General features: G+C 41.6%; 1 protein-coding gene across 4 annotated transcripts in view; it reads left to right on the forward strand.

Annotated features, from left to right (window-relative positions):
- skic3 (SKI3 subunit of superkiller complex) overlaps window positions 1-19201 on the forward strand; it is a 136020-nt gene that overhangs the window by 110739 nt on the left and 6080 nt on the right. For 2 of the 4 annotated variants that reach the window (XM_085988592.1, XM_085988603.1), the window contains exons 31-38: window positions 1709-1930; window positions 3603-3675; window positions 4791-4844; window positions 5026-5137; window positions 8432-8560; window positions 9060-9184; window positions 9758-9916; window positions 11169-11321. In XM_085988592.1, coding sequence (XP_085844718.1) covers window positions 1709-1930; window positions 3603-3675; window positions 4791-4844; window positions 5026-5137; window positions 8432-8560; window positions 9060-9184; window positions 9758-9916; window positions 11169-11321 — 1027 coding nt within the window. The remainder of the gene's footprint in view (window positions 1-1708; window positions 1931-3602; window positions 3676-4790; window positions 4845-5025; window positions 5138-8431; window positions 8561-9059; window positions 9185-9757; window positions 9917-11168; window positions 11322-19201) is intronic. The other 2 variants (XM_085988612.1, XM_085988621.1) reach the window with 2 other exon arrangements.

Below are 19201 nucleotides of genomic sequence, written 5' to 3' on the forward strand. Positions count from 1 at the left end.
TGTGGCAGGGTCATTGGATCCAGGAGTTAAGTGTAAAGGCACTTGCCTCCTGGATCCAGCAGTCCTTGCCTTCCATTAGCTGTCGGGTTTCCCGAGGCCTGCAAAACCTGACCAGCCACAGTTAAATTTAAAATGCTGGTTAAATCTGAGGCATGCCAGCTTCATCATTATAATATTTAAATGGCCAACCCGCCTCCTGGGAGCGGGTTGGCTGCCCGCCCCACTTCTGTTAAAACTGAAAGTGAGCGGAGTCTGGTCGGGATTCAGATTTTTAACAATTTAAATTCCCACCTGACCCCAACCCACCTGTTTTTTGGGGTTAAAATTCCCCCTAATGTTCTTTCCTACCTGTTCAACTGGTTCAAGTTGATGCTAAAGATCCTTTGGCACTGTTCAAAAACTAGGGAATTATTCCACTCTTGGCCAATATTCCCCCACAACCATAGAATTAAATAGAATGTACAGCACGGAAACAGGCTATTCTGCCCAACTGGTCCATATCGGTGTTTATGCTCCATATTGGCTTCCTCCCACACCTCTTCATCTAACCCCATCGGCATAACCTTCTGTTCCTTTCTCCTTCATGTGTGTATCTCACTTCCCCTTAAATGCATCTATGCTTTTCGCCTCAACTACTCCTTGTAGTAGCGAGTTCCACATTCTAACTGCTCTCTGGGTATAGACGTTTCTCCTGCATTCTCGATTACATTTATTAGTGACTATCTTATACATCTGGCCCCTAGTTTTGGATTGCCCCACAAGTGGAAGCATCTCCTCTACATCTACCCTATCAAACCCTATCAGGTCACCCCTCAGCCTTCTCTTTTCTAGAGAAAAAAGCCCGAGCCTGTTCAATCTTTTCTGTTAGGTATAACCTCTCAGTTCTGGTATCATCCTTGTAAATCTTTTTTGCACCTTCTCCAGTGCCTCTATATCCTTTTCATAATATGGAGACCAGAACTGTGCACACTACTATGTGGTCTATACAAGTTTGCTTTTTTTTTTAATGGCCCTAGTAACCTGCATTGCTACTTTTAGTGATTTGTATCTGTACCCCTGGATCCCTTTCCTCCTTTACCCCATTTAGACTTATTTTCCAAGGAGTATGTGGCTTCCTTATTCGTCCTACCAAAATACACTACCTCATATATTGAAATTAATTTTGTCAATTACATGCCCATTCTGCAAATTTATTAATGTATTCCTGTATTTTGTTGCAGCCTTCCTCAGCATTAATGATACCCCCCAATTTGGTGTCATCCGCAAGTTGTGAAATTGTACTTCTGATTCCCGAGCCCAAATAGTTTCTGTAAATGGTGAACAACAGTGGTCCCAGCACCGATCCTTGTGGAAAACCACTTCCCACTTTTGCCAGTCTGAGTAACTACCCCTACCAACACTACCAAAAACACTCATTGCTCATTCCATCTCATTGCTGTTTGTGGGCCTGTGCTTTGTATACAAATGGCTAAGATTTGCTTACATTATTTGTGACTGCACTTGAAAAATAATTCATATAAAGTTTGAGAGGCATAAGGCACTAAATAAATTCTTCTTCCTCCCTCCTTTCTCTCAATATATTTAATAATTTTAGTTGTACAGTATTAGATAAATCGATGTTGAAAGAGTACCAGTCCTAAATGCTGGCATCTTAGAATAGCATAAACTACAAAGTTAATTTTGTTCTGGTTTTATTTTATTTTAACAGCTCGATGCTGAAGGAGCCCAGTATAGAAAGTCTGCAGGCTTTGTGTGCTTTGGGCCTGTCGAAGAAGGATACCACCCTCACTACAGCAGCACTTAATGAACTGTTCAAACATTGGGATAAAATCAATTTAGCTTATGAAACCTGCCTTCTTTCTTCAGGGATGTTTTATTTGCAAGGTAACAGCTTGGCTGTACAGAGACAGGCAGCCAAAGCTGTTCATAGGTAAGGAAAATTAGTGTAAAACCCATACTTTGTAATATACAGACTAGAATTCTGTAATTTTTTTGTCCTTTAAAAAGTGATATAATTTGAAATAAGATTGCATGATCTTTATCGCCCTGTAATGTATATCCCAACAACAAAATTACCATATATACCCTGTGCAGTTTTGATTATTTTGTAGTGATATTACAGTAGATCCTGTCTTCATAACTTCAACACTACTTTTAACTCCTCATTGCTTTCTATTTTGAAATTTTAATATGTTAGGATACAGTGTAATTAAAAGGCTGCAATTTAATCGGAATTCAAATGGTGTTCAGAACTATTCCAAATTTGCCCTTGCAGCTTGACATTTGAAACATTTGGTTTAATTTACATTTATTACTTCTAATCATTCAGAATTGCATTTGTATTTGGCACGCATCATAAGTGGCATTAATAGAAAGTTAAAGTTTTCCTTATGATCCATTTTGGAAGAATTTATGGAAGATATAAATCAATCAGTGGCTTAAAATAAAAGTCCAGTGAGACTGACCATATAAATCGTAATCATTTCAGGCTTGAATGAGTTACGACAGCTGTAATACAGTGGGGTTTTTTTGAGTAAAACATTGGCCCAGGCCTGAATTGCTAATGCATTTAACTTAGTTTATCTTTCAAGTATTTAATTATTAGTTCTGGCAGGGCATAGTAGTGTGCATTCAGTGAAAGACTGCAGAGATGCATGATGTGGAGTTTTCCAAAATCATTAATGATAACTTAAAAATTGCAAAATTTGAATCCTAAAAAATTGAAATAAGATTTATGTAAAGAACAGGGTGATTTACAAAAATTAATTCATTTTAAGGACACAAGGAATTTGAGCAAAATTATGTATATCAGAAAGCCAGCCGTACAGACTCGGTCGCCTAAATGTTACAGTTTAGTCATGAATGGCTAGAAACGCGTGCTAAGCTCACCTGTAGCTTAGTGTGTTGACTGCATGTAGTTTTACTTGGTGAGCTTATTATCAATTATTTACAGTTCCATCCTTTGCCAAAGCTGAAAGGGGAGAGGCATAAGAAAGGATAGGAAAAATGAAGTGATAGAAAACTAAAGTGATGGCGTGAAATGGAGTCTGCAGGCAAGTGATGGAGCAGCCCAGCACCTGACCATCTGTTCGATACCTGTGGTAGTGGTGCTGCATGAGTTGCGAGGCAAGTGGCCCTGTTTGCCATATCAGGATGCAATCTCCATAGGTCAGAATTGCTGGAAGGAGGTGGGAACAGGCGAGAGGCCGCTGCTGATCATTGTTATCAGTAACCGTGCCTATGTTGCACGTCCTTACAGCAGATTGCACAGCTCTGGACCTGGAGCCTGTGATGCCTGTTGCCTTCAGTCATTACCAGATATTGCTGGTGGCATCTTGGTTGTTGTAATAAAAATTCTATAATGGCAGAGTAGATTCTACATACAGTACAAGCTTTATTTTACCCACTTCTTGTTGCTGTGACAAATGGTCTCAATTTTGAAATGTTTGGGCTAACCCCTGTAAACAATGATTTGGGGGACTCTTGGTGCTCCTTACAGATCTCTGTATCATGTAGTCTAAACTCTCTTTCAAAAGATGTATTTGTAGGTTAATTGAAAAAATTATAACTTTATTACAAATTTTAAAAACATTATCCCCCAGCAATCCAGCTGATCCTGCTCTTTGGACATTATTATCCAGACTTGTTCCTCAACATACTCCCCAAAAGGCAGAAGTAAGTAGTCTATATTTTGTTTAAAATCCTATTGCCAGAGCATATGTTTTTCCTAATACTTTACTAGCAGGAGAGTTTCTTATATTTTCATGCATCTCATTAGGCTACTTATGATGAGAAAGATGACATACTTTAGGTAAATTATTTGGGAGTTACAAGGAATCTTAAGATTGGTGCTGTCTGGAAAAGTTGATGGTAACAGATCAGTAGGAAGACACAAAACAATGTGGTTTGAATGGGCAGGTATAACATTAGGGACTTATGTAATCTACTTGTACAGAGGTTGGAATGCTCTAATGATGTGCACTAGTTGCTAACTATTACAGTAGCAAAAGCACATGTAAAGGGAGAGATACGACACATATTGTATATTAGCTTTTTCCTTGAGGAATTGTGGCTTGATGTATTGCGTCCCTGCAAAATTCATAACTAGACGTGGAGGCCAAAGTCTCCTAACCAACCTCTATGTACAACTTACCCTTCACAAACACCACGCACCCCAAAGGCATCCAGAAGTGCCCACAGTCACCATAATTCTGCCAATCTGTTCATCACTGGAAGATTCCAATAGGTCTGTCAGTCCTTGGCACATCAGAAAACTCTCAGGAATGCTAATTATAGTAAAGCTATGGGCCCTGTCAACATCTGTGATGAAGCACAATCCTCCCCCAGTCACAAGCATATAAGAAGAACAGTAATGCCAGTTACAGTGAGTGGACTTCAGTCTCTGCTGAAGAACTACCAGGTTATTTGGGTCCTCTTCCTTGAGGCCTATACAACTAGATTTCCCCCTTCCCCAATAAGCAGTTCACCACACCCATAAATGAAGGAAGATTCCCTCATGACCACAGTCAGAAATACCTCCTGCTCTAAAGCATGTAACATTCATAATAGCGTATAAGCTGTGACAATACACTCTTCGTATTAAGATATGTTCCTGCAAATACTTTATAAACAAATGTAAAATAGTTCATCAGTTTGTAAAACTCTTGGGGGAGAAAAAGGTATTTGAATTGAACTGCTATGAACTTTGGTATAATGTAGTTTTAATTTTATATAGTGATATGATCAGAAACCGTACATTGCCCTTCTCAAACAAAGCTTTCTCTTTGTAGGGTGGTGCAGTGGCTGGCAATATTGCACAGATTCTAAGTTCTCCTCATACAAAGGTAAATTCAAACAAAAGCAGTATTTATGCTGCTAGTCATGTTTATTTTTCAGACTAAAATCACCAATTATAACTTGTAATGTTACCAAAAAAAACTGTTATGCTTTTAAGTCAAACAACTTAATATGGAACATTCATGGTTTAAGGATTTTGTGCCTTAAATTTGTTTTTTTCTCTTCTAGAATGCTCTTTTGTTCAGTGCTGTAAATCAGTTGGCAGCAGGTAAACATGCAGCAAACGATAAAAAGAATAATGCGTTAAAAACTATCCAAAAGGCAGTCCATCTGTATCCAGGTAAGAAATTAAAACAAAAAATGCTTCCTCCCCCCCCCCCCCCCTCCCCCCAATATGTGTTAAATATTCATAGGTCACCAAAGGGGAGATTTTCCATTACATTCAAGAAATTTTGACAGTAGAACAGCATGTTCCATATAATATAGTTTCTCTCTGCCCACCATTTTTTTTCTGTTTTTATTAGCTTTGGATATTCTTTTCTATATCCAGTTAGTCATGAAATCTTCATGTTACCCTTCATCTGGCTTCATGAGCTACTTGATATGCTAATTGGCTTCATCTTTATTGAAGGTTCGGCGAGACACTACATTATTGTAAGGCAATTTTGCAAAAACAAATCTGCAAACATTAACCTTAGGATCCTCATGGTAAATTGGAGACAAAATTGACAATCTACCAAGATTACCAGTCTCGGAAAAACCTGATGAGTCCTCATAGTCCATTAGATGTTCCAATGACTCCACATCCTTGGTTCTGTTATCAGTGCTGAGTTTTACTGAGTATTGGTTATCGGTCTGTTTGACACTGAACACCTTGACCATGAACTCCGTATTAAGCATGGTGTCACATGAGTTATTTAAAGATTTCTAGTGCTGACTGATGAGCAACCACCCTCCACCAAGAATTGTTGGAATTGAGTCAGCTGAGGCAACAGGTTACCACATCAGCCAACATCATTTGGTTTCAATCTAGCAATAGTATCACAGAATTACATAGAAACTACAACACGGCGTTCAGCACAAGCAGACTCCATTGGTGTTTATCCTCAGTGCGAGCGCAGTCCAAAACCCATCTGCCTGTCCTATTCCCATAAACCACTTTTCTTCAACCACCTACCTAACCAAAACATTGACATGGCCTCTGCTTCATTCGCTAACACTGGCAATGCGTTCCATAGTCTTGCAACCTTTGTATAAAAATGTATTTTTCCTATTCTCGGCCCTAAATCTCTTACATTTAATCTTATATCTATGTCCCATTATTCAAGACCTCCCAATCATTGGAAATGGTCTATTTCTATCTACTCTTTTCCATCCCTTCATAATTTTAAACTCCTTTATCTAATCACCCTGTAACTGTTCTAATCAAAACCGTCCCAATTTTTGAAATCTTTCTTCATATTTCTATTGCTTCATACCAGGCAGCGCACATGTTCCGTTTAAGCTGTGCAGCGCTCTGGAGCTCTCGCGCAGCCGGCTCACCGGCTTTAAATGCAAAAACCGCGCATGTGCGGATTCTTGAATGGACCACGCAGCCCAAAAAATTATTAGAGGGAACATTGGGCAGCACCCCAGTGAATCTGCGTTGTACCATCTCTATTGCCTCAACATTCTTCCAATATACAATTAGCTTCTTTCAAATAGCCATATCTACTTGAGGTGCTGCCTTGTGAATGACTTCACAATGACTTGTGAACCTGATCCCCCAAATCCCACTGCTCTTCCACATCACCCAGCCTTCTCCTAATTACTACTTTAAAAAATTTTTACTGCCTTACATTCACTGACATTGAATTCCATCTGCCACTTTTTTGCCCACTGATGTGTGCATCAATCTTCTCTGCAGCATATATTCCATCCTTCATGAATATTGGCACTGCTCTTTTACCTATTCTGGCCTGCCTAAAAATATTACAAACCAATATATTTATTTTCCACTCCTGCCCAGTTTGCAGCCAAGTTTCTGTTAGTGCTATTAAATCTATATCTCCCTGTGATGTAATTGCTTCAGATTTCCCCAGTTTATTTCCCACACTCTTAAGCATTGCACTACATCTTTTTTCTTTGTATTTAATGCTACTCTTTTTTCCTTGATTTTTGACCCAAGCTAACAGCTCATTTCCTTATCTTAGTCTTTCCTCTGCTTATAGCTGATCAATTTGATTTGTCTTTTCTACTCCCTTTATTCCTTCTACATGTTATCCTTTTTGCTAAATTTTTTTAAAAATTTATATTCGGTCATGGAATGTGGGTGTCACTGGCAAGGCCAGCATTTATTGCCCATCCTTAATTGCCCTCCAGAAGGTGTTGGACGATGAATTATATATTTACCTCCTCTCTCTGCTTTTTTTCCCTGCGCCTTTCCTTCCTAACTTGAATCATTGCTCACTTCCCTGTTTATCTATTTTGCTAGTTTGTGTAGCTTGCTTCCTTGTTCAGATGTAGCCACCTTGTGGAATCGCTCCCATCTTCCACAAAACTGGTGCCAATGCCCCATAAAACAGAAAACCCTCTTTTTGACAACACACCTTTAGCCAAAAGTTGAGCTCCCCAATCTTCCTATCTGTCCCTGTTCTAGCATGTGTCTGGGGGAGTAATCTGGAGATTACCACTCATGAAGTCCTGTTCTTAAACCTACTTCCTTAACTCCTTTTGCAGGACTTCAGGCCTTTCCTTTCATATATTGTTGGCTCCCTTGTAGACCATGACAATTGGCAACTCTCCCTCCCCTTCCATAGTTACTTCCAGTTTTTCAAAAATGCCCTTTACCCTATCCTGGGAGGCAAAAAGCATCCTGAACACTCGGTCTGGACTGCAAAAGACTTATGGCTGCCTGCTTCAGAGCCTTCTGGCTGCTAATCAAATTCAGGCCCAACAGATTGGATCTAGTACCTGTAAACAATGGTTACTGTCCTTTTTTCCTGCTGGTTGGCCCTTAGAGGTTCAATTGTTTCAATTGCTACAAGCGTAAAGAAGATTATAACTAACCAAGAAAGTCATTTAAATATAATTTTCAATACAAACCACAAATGCAAAGAATGCACATAATTTTTAAACCTTGAATTATAATTTACTAATTGCCTCTATTTTCAAAATCCAGAAATGACCGTGTCTGTGAAATCAGGCTGTTTGCATTCACTGCTGTGCTTAATTTCCTTAATTTCCATCGCTTTAGTAATGCCCTTAAATGGCTGTTCAACTACTTTAAAGTACAAAATAAACATTATTGCAGATAAATCCTAATTGGCCAAATTTCTACCAAATAAGGCTAGTGATATTCGATTGAACAAACTTACCAAGTGGAAAACTGAAATAATAAGGATGACTTGACTAACATTTTTGTTTCTAAAAACAAAAACCATTGCCTTTTGTTGCCATTAAATGTAAAATTAAAATTAAGATAATGACCTTAGTATTTCCATGTTTTAGAAATCAAAACAGCAGTAAGGTAGACCATTATTCTGCTATACTATGTTGTAGCATGAAAACATAATGAATGATGTTGCCTGATACTTACTGAGACTTAAGTATAATTGTGTTTTTTTTATATACTGAACTTGCTTTTATTTTGCAGATGATCCTGCTGTGTGGGCCAGTTTAATGGCAGCCTGTCACATAGAAAAAACATTATCACATTTAAAAGATATAAAACCAAAGCAAACTGCATTAGAGGAGCTATTTGTTACAGCAATCACAGCAAAAGGTAAGTGCATTTTACAACTTCCATTTACATGGTAGGTTGCCTATAAGGATTCATCTGTATTCTTTCATTTCAGTACTCCACATACTCTGAGCTGAGCTTCAAATCCAATCTATCATTAAGACTGCTTACTTCAACCTCCATGGCATTGCCTAGCTCTGCTCTTACCTTGCCCTCACTGACACTGAAATCCTTATTCATACATTTTATAACCTTAAGATTTGACTTCTCCACTGCCATTCTCGTCTGGCTCCCTAGCATGCCTACTGGTCATAACATGTATACTGTTTGTAAATATTTCTGTTGTCTTCTACGTTAGCCTGTTGTATCTGATAATCGTGCTATTGCTTAGTTTCCTGCTAAAATAAAGGAAATATTCAGAACACCCTCATTATAATGCATAGTTAATTATTACATTTTTATATGGCTCTTAATGGAGTGATTTTTTGAGGGTGAGAAGTTCTCTTTGGCATATAATTTTAATATTTTTATTATTTTATAGTAGAAACAGAGAAGACCATACCAGCTCTCTATCTTCGATCCCTAGAGAACTGGTCTCTGCAACAGGCTGCAACTGGACTAAAAGAAATGGGCAGGCACTCTGAAGCTGAAGCATTCTGCACTAAAGTACTGTATAATTCAAACAGAAACTTTAATATATGCAACAGTTTAATTTATTACTGTGCAGGGTGGTGGCTGTATTAATCTTCAGGCTAAAAGATTCCAATGTATTTCATTAAAGTTTTTAAAAACTTTAAGAATTTTAAGTTGAAAATAACTATACTCCATTATCAGATCTGTCATCTTGTGTACAGTGACCTGGGGAGCCATTTTATTCAGTCATTACTGCCACCACACCAGTGAAATTTTAGGTATGCAGTTTTAGATCTAGAGACTTGACATTTCCTGTCAACATCTATAATTCAACTACTGAAAGTTGCTTTATGATTTAATGTAACAACAACTTGCATTTGGATAGCACTTTTAATGTTGGAAAACATTTCAAGGTGCTTCACAGAAGTGTAATTGGACAAAATTCAACACTGAACCCAATAAGGAGATATTGGGAGGAGTGACTAAAAGCTTGTTCACAGAGGTTAAAGGAGGGTTTTGAAGGGAGAGAGGGAGTGTACAGATTGAAGGTGTTCTTTTTATAAAAAAAAGTGCCTTGTGATTTATTGACGGGCTTCTTTATTTTAGGTTCTGAAGAGGCACCCAGATCACCCTGTGGTATTCCTATTGCTGAGACAGGTTCAATGTGAAAAGCTCTTGCTTTCACACCAGCAGCTTCCAGATATGGTTTTAGAAGAGCTAAAGAAGGCAGTGATGTCGAACTTCACATCAGTAACAGCTTGGCATGTATGTTTTGTGTTGTGGCTGTGTGTTGCTGTAATAGTCCTTTCTTTAGTTTGATTTGTTGTTATGGCTGTCTGAGCACTAGTTTCAGGTCAGTAATTTAAAAACATTTCCGAGCTTTTCAATCTGTTCATTGGACACTGCATTCCAGATAAAAATAGCGTTAATTTAAACCATCAGCATTTTTTAAACCTCAAAATATTCTCCACTCTAATTGGTTTCTTTTGCAAATGAACATTCTGAGAACCATCTTTAAGAATTGTCATCTGTTACTTTTAAACTTGATTAAGAAGCTCAATGGGATTATGCTGATAGATGAGGAAGGATGGGAGGAGGCTCGAGTGGAGCATAAACACTGGACTGGTTGGGTCAAATGGCCTGTTTCTGTGCCGTATATTCCGTGTAATAGTTAGTGAATGCATTGTACTGTGTATTTAGAGATATTCCAATCAGTTTGTGGTCTCTTGGGGCAGGTGGGCGCCCAAGATGTGCCCCGAATGGTACAGATGCCCACTTGATTGTATAAAATTAGTGCTAAATTTGTCAGGGTCAGCAGTGGAGTCCCTGGACAGGCACATTCCTCCCCCTCCCACCCCACCCCCCAAATCGGATCTGGATTTTCTATTTCAGACTAATATATTTGAGGTGAGGCAATCTAGAAATCATGCCCACTTCTATAACAATAAGTTAGACTCAGTTAGTTTCCAGCCAAACTTTTAAGTGATTTCCCTTTGGACCCTAATTTCATTATTCTTCATCCAGGAGCTGTGCTTTACTAGACTTGCGAGTGCTTAATGTTGACCGAGTACTCAGAATGGAAAATTCTTTCATCCAGCACAACTGCTTTCCTTCACCTCAAACTCAAAACGCAGGGTGTTTTTGAAAATAGAAACTGCATGACGTTTTTCGTTGGGTGGAGTTTTTGTGCATATTGGTAACATTTCTTAGTTTACCTTTTATCAAGAATTTTAAATGCTGGAGAGCTTGAGTTGTATTTTTAATACAATTTACAGGAAATGATCACTGAAACAAATGTATCATTGAAACATCACTTAAAGACTACAGTTAGCACATACAGATTCACAGTCACCTGTTTTAATCATACAAATGTACTCTCCCATCTAGACTCTTGTATTTCAGAACCTGATTGACCACAACACAGCACCTAAAGCTATTAAATCAAAATCACCAGTGGAATATTTGAATTAAACAGACAGCAATCTATGTTCATCTTTTAATGTCTGTTTCCCTCTAGTGGCTGGCAGAAGTATATAAATCTCAGGGTTTGATGGTAGCCGCAGAGATGTGCTACAGGCAAGGATTGCAACTATCTTCGCAGCAAGGCGATATGAATGGCAAATTGTCAAGTCTGCTCCGATTAGCACTGCTTGCACTCTCTCTCAGTACGGTAAGGATTTCATAATTAACTGCAACTGTAAATTTTGTACATTTTTTAGTGATGGCTGCCTTTGAAGTGATGATACACACATACCACAAGTGAAGGTTTTCCGGTTTTGCTCAAATTACTACACTCTGAATCTTGTGACTAGAAACTTGATTCTTGTTGCTAGATATTCCTTTAATAGAACAATTGAGCTTTCTTGGTCATATCTAATTTTAAAGCAGGTTTGATGTTTTCCACCCTTCCTAGATCTTTTGATATAATAGCATTTTTTAAAAAGGCTCTTTTCTGCCCTTGGGTGACACCTGTTCACTTAGTAAATTCAGTGCAGGATTTTTAAAGTGCACTGAAGACATCTAATGAGAATTTGTAGGACTGCATCATATTCTAGTTTCTATAAATTGATGTGTGCATCAATAAATTGTGGCTAAGGCCAGTTTTCATTTTCAGTAAAGCAAATTAAGAACTTTTGTTCTGGAAAATAAAATAGTTGGAAATGTTGCATGGCTGTTTAATTTGAGAAAGATGTTTATGAATATCTGAACCCCGAGTGTAATACAGTACTTTTAAACATCCCTTCTCGTCATCCAAATGTTATCATTTTATTTTCCTCCCTACTTTTTCCCACGTGTAGCTAAACAGGTGGAATATAGACCTGTTCTCCCACTTCTACCAGCTTTACAGGGTGTGTAGAGCGGTTTGGGTGACTGACCCTTCAACTTTGTCTTCCACCTTGTGAAGAAACAACCTGGGTTTTTTGCTTTACATTTCCCACGATCATGAGCTTGCATCAAGGAGAATCACAACTCTAAATTTATATCCTACACAATGGGCTGGATTTTGATACTGGAGGCGTGTAGGAGGCGGAACTACAACTTTTGGGGTTGTAGTCCTGCCTCCATCGAGTTGTGGCCAACCCACGCGATTGTCACTTGATTGACCTTGTTGAGCCTGCTCAGCAGGCCAATTAAGGGCCACCCGGCAACAGGTGACGTCACAGATTGACATTTCATCTGTCAAGAGCTTTTGACAGATGAAATATCAGCGTTTGACAGCTCTTTGAAGTTGTCAAACACTGACAATCTGTACTCCAAGTTAATTCCTTCCTCTCAGGCTGATTTAGAGATCTCTCCAGAACAGAAAGCTGAATGCTGCAACTTTTGACAGCTCGCGGCCATTCTGCTTTCTGTGCTGGTGAGATGAGGGACTCCCGAAACCTGAAGGAAGGAAGGCTGTAAAGGTAAGTAAAACTTCTTTAAACACTTTATACACACACCAAACACACTTACCTCTGCACTCATGCACACATCACTCACCTGAACACTGGACATCTCTAACCCTCCAAGCCCTTCAGCCCGACGGTCCGCCTCGCTAACTTGGCGTGGTTTGGAGCCGTCGGGAATCCCACACTTCAGGGATAAAAATAGGGACTAGGCTAAAAACTGCCCGTTAACTACCTGTTAACAGGCAGTTAATTGGCACTAATCCCCTTCCCGCCTCGGGGAGGCGGCTCCCAGCACAGGTCGGGTATCTGCCTCCTTTGAAACTGGCATGGAGGCGGGATGGGTTCGGGCCCCCTGATTTCGCGATTTTAACACGCCTCCGATCCCGCCTCAATGGCCCAATGAAAATCGAGCCCAATGTAACAACAGTCTTCCATTTTTCAGCCAATTATCAAGGGCAGGGAATATTTTCAAAAAGTGGTACCAGTTGAACTGTGACTTATATGGCTGATAAAAAGGCACCAAGAGAAGCCTCCTCCTCTGTTCACAACAAATCAGCCTAACCTATGGGTCTGAAATGTACTTGATTAGCTCAGTTAAGTGACCAGAATATTCAAGTCACCAACTTGGGTGATTTTTCTTTTAAATTAATAACATTTTATTTTTTAAATAATAAAATAGTCTATTTTCAGAAACATTTAGTGGTAGTCATAAGCTGACATCCAGTCCAGTAAGTAAATTGTCATAAAATGTACAAATATTTTTGCATTGCCTTTTTAATTACCTACCAAACAAATCCAGAAGAGTTCAGTATACAACCCTCCCCCCAATAGCTCCCTAATATTCCCTGACTCCAGGAGAAAAGGCAGATCCTGGAAAACTATGCAGTAGGAAATCTTCCCCCTACTGCATAAAAACTCTACATCTTAACCTTGTACTTCAAAGACCTTCCACAGTCTTAGTGATACAATTCTATCTTCCCCACATTATAAAATGCCAGTGTCACCAGATTCATTATTCTCAAGGACTACATTCACAGAATGGGACTACATAGGTGACTTCATGGAGTGTCATATCAAGACAAGGGCCGGAATTTTCCCGTTGCCGAGCGTGCAGGTTTGGGGGTGGGTCGGCAGTAAAAATCCCTGAAATTGCCAGTGCGTTGAGGGATCCCGCCGCATCGCGCATTTAACTGGCAGCTTTGAAGGCGCGCCACGGACCCGATTGGCAGAGGCGGGCAACCTCATTTAACTAATTAACTGCTTGTTGAGAGACCCTTAAGACGGTTTTTAACACCAGCTTTTGACTTTTACTGCAGTAGCATGGGATTCACACAGCTCGGGAACCTCGCCTGTGAAGGGGAGGGGGGAAGCGTAGGCTCAGTGGCCATTGTGCGAGTCCATTCATTGAGAGCTGGGAAAAGCACATAAATACTCCCTCATTACTTGCCTCATGGAAAGGCTTTTGCTGACTCCATTTTGTCCACAGATTTAGGTGTCAGCAGTTTGCAGGTCATTTCTGCAACCTCGGAAGCCGCTCTCACCACATTGCTACTCCGTCTCAGAACTTTGAGGGATTGGCCCTCTGATCTCCACTTTACCTGCCATCTACTACATCAGCATGGGTGCCGCTTATACTGTCTCACCTTGGTCCTCAGAATCAGACCAAGTTGAGCCCCACCACCACCAGCAGCAGCAGCAGCCACAACAGCAGCCTTCTCCTCAACAACCTGATGCTCCAGAGGAGAGAGGGGGGCACCACAGGGCTGCAGCGTGCCGGAGGCAATACCCCCAGCACAGAGTATACAAGCAGAGGATGAGCTTCCTCAACATGACTCAGCAGCACTGCTGCAGGAGGCTCAGGCTATCCCACCAGATCATCACAGACATTTGTAGCTTGCTGGAACAAGACCTGCTGCCCAGAGGACCTGGTAGACATACCTTACCAGTGGCTGTCAAGGTCACCACCGCCCTTAACTTCTTCACCTCTGGCTTCTTCCAGGGATCTGCAGCAGACATTTGCAGGATCTTGCAGTCGGCCGCCCATAGATGCATCACCCAGGTAACCAATGCCATGTTTCACAAATCAGCCAATTATGAGAACTTTGCCACAGATGAAGCCAGTGTTACTGAGTGGTCGCTCGGCTTTGCGGCTCTGGCTGACTTCCCACAGTTGCAGCGTGTCATCGACTGCACACGTGGCATGAAGGCCCCCCCTCATCACCCAGGAGTGTTTGTGAACCGCAAAGGCTTTCAATCCCTCAATATGCAGCTCATCTGCAACCAGAAAAAGATCATCATGCATGTGTGCAACAGATTCCCTGGCAGCTGTCATGACTCTTTCATCCTGCGCCAGTCCACCACCCCTCAGCTCTTCACACCTCCAAACAGACTTACCGGCTGGCTGCTTGGAGACGAGGGCTATCCACTGAAGACGTGGCTCATGACACCCTTGAGGATGCCAAGTACTGAGGCCGAGTAGCGTTATAATGAAAGCCACATGTCCACCAGATGTGTCATAGAGCAAGCAGTAGGCATGCTCAAGATGCACTTCAGATGCCTTGACAGATCTGGAGGAGCCCTTAGTATGCACCAGCCAGGGTCTCCAGAATCATCGTCGTTTGCTGCGTGAAGATTGGAGCTGCAGGAGGAGCAAGGCGCAGTGCCTACAACCTCTTCGGAGGAGAAGGAGGAACAGGTGGAACATGGGTAGAAGGAACCCGAGGTGGAGATGGCACCAGCAGCGGTGCACATTGCTGCCCAGGATGGCCTCATCATGGCCAGATTTACTAAACTTGCTCCAATGCACCCATATGGCTGCCATATGCTGTACTAAGTTTCTCTTCCCCCCCCCCCCACCCCACCCCCACAACACCATAAAGCATCCCTACAATGACCAAGCCATTCCTCTCGCCCAAACCCCCAATACTTGAGGTAAAGTAATGTCTCACTTCACTCCAGGTGACAAAGCCACTTCCAAGGTAGCAGGCAAAAATATCTGTCATCAAAATAACTGAAACTTTTAACTAACATTTTTTCATGCACACATGTGCATACCCTTGTGCATCTACGTTTGTGTCATTTTTCTTTTCTGAGTGCTTCTATGAGGTGCAACCCCTGTGGCTTCAGCAGAGGTAGAGGCAGGCTGCTCACTTTCCCTGCTGTGACTGCTTAGACACTTTTGGCGGACGTCCTCTGGGTTTTGGAGCCTGTGAGGGCCCCGCCCAAAGACTGCTCCTTCTGCACCTCTGCAGGGGCAGACTCGGCCATCGGGATCCGAAAAAGCATCTGGGGTTCTGACTGAGGGGGAGGCAATGGGGGAGAAGTGGGAGCTCTTTGAGAAGAACCCCCACTTCCATGTCCCCTCTCAGCATTATCCCTCTCATGGGCCACCCGCACTTCCCTGCTAGAAAGAGCTGGAGAGCACCTTGCTGCACAGCAATGGGGCAATGAAGGCCCAGGTCTACATTTATATCCCTCCTAGGGATGAGGTCTATAAGCGTCTGCCATCTGTTGTCCACAGCAAGCATGTGCTCATGTGACTGGCGCATTTGCTGTTCCATGCAGGTGGCCATCCTTTCCATGGTGCTCATGTTGGAGATGGACTCCTCCATTCTCTGCATATTTGCAGACATCGTGGCTGCAAAAGCTGCCAGAGCCTCGTGCAATTGTTGCTGCCCCTCCAATATCACCCTCTTTCTCGATGGCCCCTGAGGCTCAGAGTCTGCATGCAACTGAGCAGAGCTTGGAGTGTCCTGTGCCCTCTAGCGCGGAGTCTCCACTGCTGTCCCTGTGAACACCATCTGCTCTTGCTCACTTGTGAGGTGTGAGACACCAGGTGACAACACTACTCTATCTTGCACAAGACCCACTGAGGTGTGGGTATCTGCGCTGGTGCTGGGTGCGCTTGGGTCTACTGACAGTGCACCCTCAGAGGCTGGAGGTTCCTCTGAAGAGTCGTCATCCTCCTGCGGCTAGACAGTGGGGGGGGCGGCACTTGATGGACCTATGGGAGAGTAAAGAGATGATTTACAAATGTTATATTAAGAATGGTAACGTTACCATTATGCACATGATGAAAATTCACTGGCTGCTGACATCAGTCACCATATGAGTGACTGCTATATGCCATGTGGCTGTATGAGATGTAATTCTGTCATCAGGTTGCTAAGATGACACCTCTCTCCATCTCCCACTGCCAGCAGCTCTGCAACTCGCAGTATACCCAGGGCCCCCTCCTCTGCTGGAGTCAATTGCGTGAATACTGGAGAGCCACTTCTGGTTCTGTGTCTCTCCTGCAAGGAGGGAAAGAAGAGAACTTTGAGTGAGAGTGATGGAATGAGTGTAAGGAATCGATGGGTTACATCTGTAGAGAGTGACTATGAGGGAGTGGGGTGACAATGCCAAATGGCCTCCTTCTGTGGTGATTGGATTAAGACAAGGGTGAGTGTCAGGGGTGGTTAGTCAGATGGGGACATGAGGATGTAGAGAGAGAGAGGGATGGGTGGACCTGGAAGGTATGTTGGTGTGAAGAATGATGTGCAGGAGTAGGCTTGGGAAGGCAGAGTGATGGGGATGTGTTGACAGGCACATCAGGATGAAGGTGAGTGTGGTATTGCACTCCCCTTTCCTGACCTCATGAGATAATTGAATGGTTTCCTGCACTGGATCCAGGTCCTTCTCACCACATCTCTGCTGCTGACCTCCTCTGCTATCTCCAACCAGACCCTTTTGGTGTCTTTTGAGAAGTTTCTTGCATCTGTCAGCAGGGAATAGGACCTCCCCCTGCGTGCTCTCACTGCCTCCACCAGAATATGCAGGGATGCATCACTAAATCTGGGTGCAGCCTCTGCCTTTGTGTATCCATCTTTTAACGTTTGGGACAGTACTCAGAGATTTGTAAGTGACCTTGATCTCTCCTACAGCAACCTTCAAATGAGATGTGTGCAAGGCTGCTTTAAATATCAGCGCTGAAAACATGTCATAGATGACGTCATCAGACCCGCTCCATTTCATTGGGCCGGGAAACGCGCAGGACTGCTTTAAGTGGGGCCATTAAGATAAAGTTGCACTGAACAACGCACTGAGCAAAACATCATGTTCCCGACCCACTACGTGGCCCGCACATACCCAACCTGACTCCAAGGTAAAAATTCCGGCCAAGGAGTCTGTTTGATTTCACCTCTAATGTTAATCTCAACAAGCATATTTTAGCATCATTATCTGTAGCTATGCCCTCTGCCCTGGTAATTACATTCATCACAGATGCGCCCCCCCCCCCCCCCCCCCAACAAAAGAGGGCAATGCTTCAATATTTGAATAAAGGTGCTCTCTTCTGAGTCACAATACCTATGCCTACCTCCTAACATGTAGCCAACGTAAGCAAGGTATAATAGAATCTGTGGAGGATCGCCAACTGTATCAACCTCCTCTGTACACTGCTGAATACAAAAGATGCAGTAGACCAAATTATTGGCCAGTTGAACTGTGAATTCAAGTGCAAGCTCCTTTTCCCAGAGTTTTGGGGTTGTATAGACTGCACTGTCTCCCACCTCTTTGAATATCTTATAGGGTTTAATCACAAAATGTGGTTTGTTGTTTCTTGCTGGATAGAGTTTTAATGTCTTGACAGATCCAAATGTTGCCTACCATTCCAGAGTGATCATTTAGCACTCTCAATCAATTTTAAAAGTGTTGTCAGTTTAGTTAGCGTAAATCACTGACTTATCTGTTGGAATGATTGAAGAAGCTTTCCTTTGAATACATCCTTAATATAGTTGATTGCTGATTTTGCCCAGTCATAAAACATTATTAGCCTATAATTTATAATAAGCAGCTGCCATAGAATATGACAAGTAAATATTTAACCAGTGATCATAGGTAAGTAAATGTTTACAAGAGCAGCAGGATATTTAATTTTGAGACTTCAAGCTGTGGTATGAGGACAAAACAAGTTCTTAAAAGTACTGCACCCCTCTCCTGCTCTGACCAGCCCACCATCTTTAATTATGAGGCATGTTCATTGCATCAAAGTTTGCATACCCCATAAAAGATTGGATCCAGTAGACACCAACACATTCCTCATCGTGCCTGTCTGCATTTTGTTTAAACTTAATCTGAGGGTTTTCATTCGCGAAGGGAGTTCAGGACATCTGAGTATTATGTTCATCTTGAGAATGTTCACCTTATCTGATGAGCGAAAGTATGTAAATGCTTGCTGCCATCTCAAGATTTTTTTGTAATAGCAACTAGTTAACCTCTAATAACCGATATAGATTTGTGACAATAATTATGCCCAAGTAAACTGTTCCTTTAGTAGACTTATGTTATAACTGGAAACTGAAAGGTAAGTGAGCCCTTAACTGAGTAAAGTTGTGGGCAGGGGAGGAAGGAGAGATAATTGATAGAATGCTTAAGTAGTTACTTTGAAAAGCTGAAAACTGGTGGTGATCATATAAGGCGAGTGCCACCAGCTTTTCATCTCTTTCCAATTAAAGTGGTCAATTGGATTTGCTCATTTTTGTCGGTTCATTGAAATTTAATATTTCCATAGGTTTTGATCTAATTTGCCAAACTAAGCTCAATTTTAAATGAAGTTCGAGCCTAACCCTGTCCAATAAGTTTAGCATAAAATATATTGACCACTGGAACAGATTTTACAAAC

This window comes from Somniosus microcephalus, chromosome 1, assembly GCF_052327205.1.
Source record: "Somniosus microcephalus isolate GS21.2 chromosome 1, FLI_Smic_1.0, whole genome shotgun sequence".
Classification (NCBI taxonomy): Eukaryota; Metazoa; Chordata; class Chondrichthyes; order Squaliformes; family Somniosidae; genus Somniosus; species Somniosus microcephalus.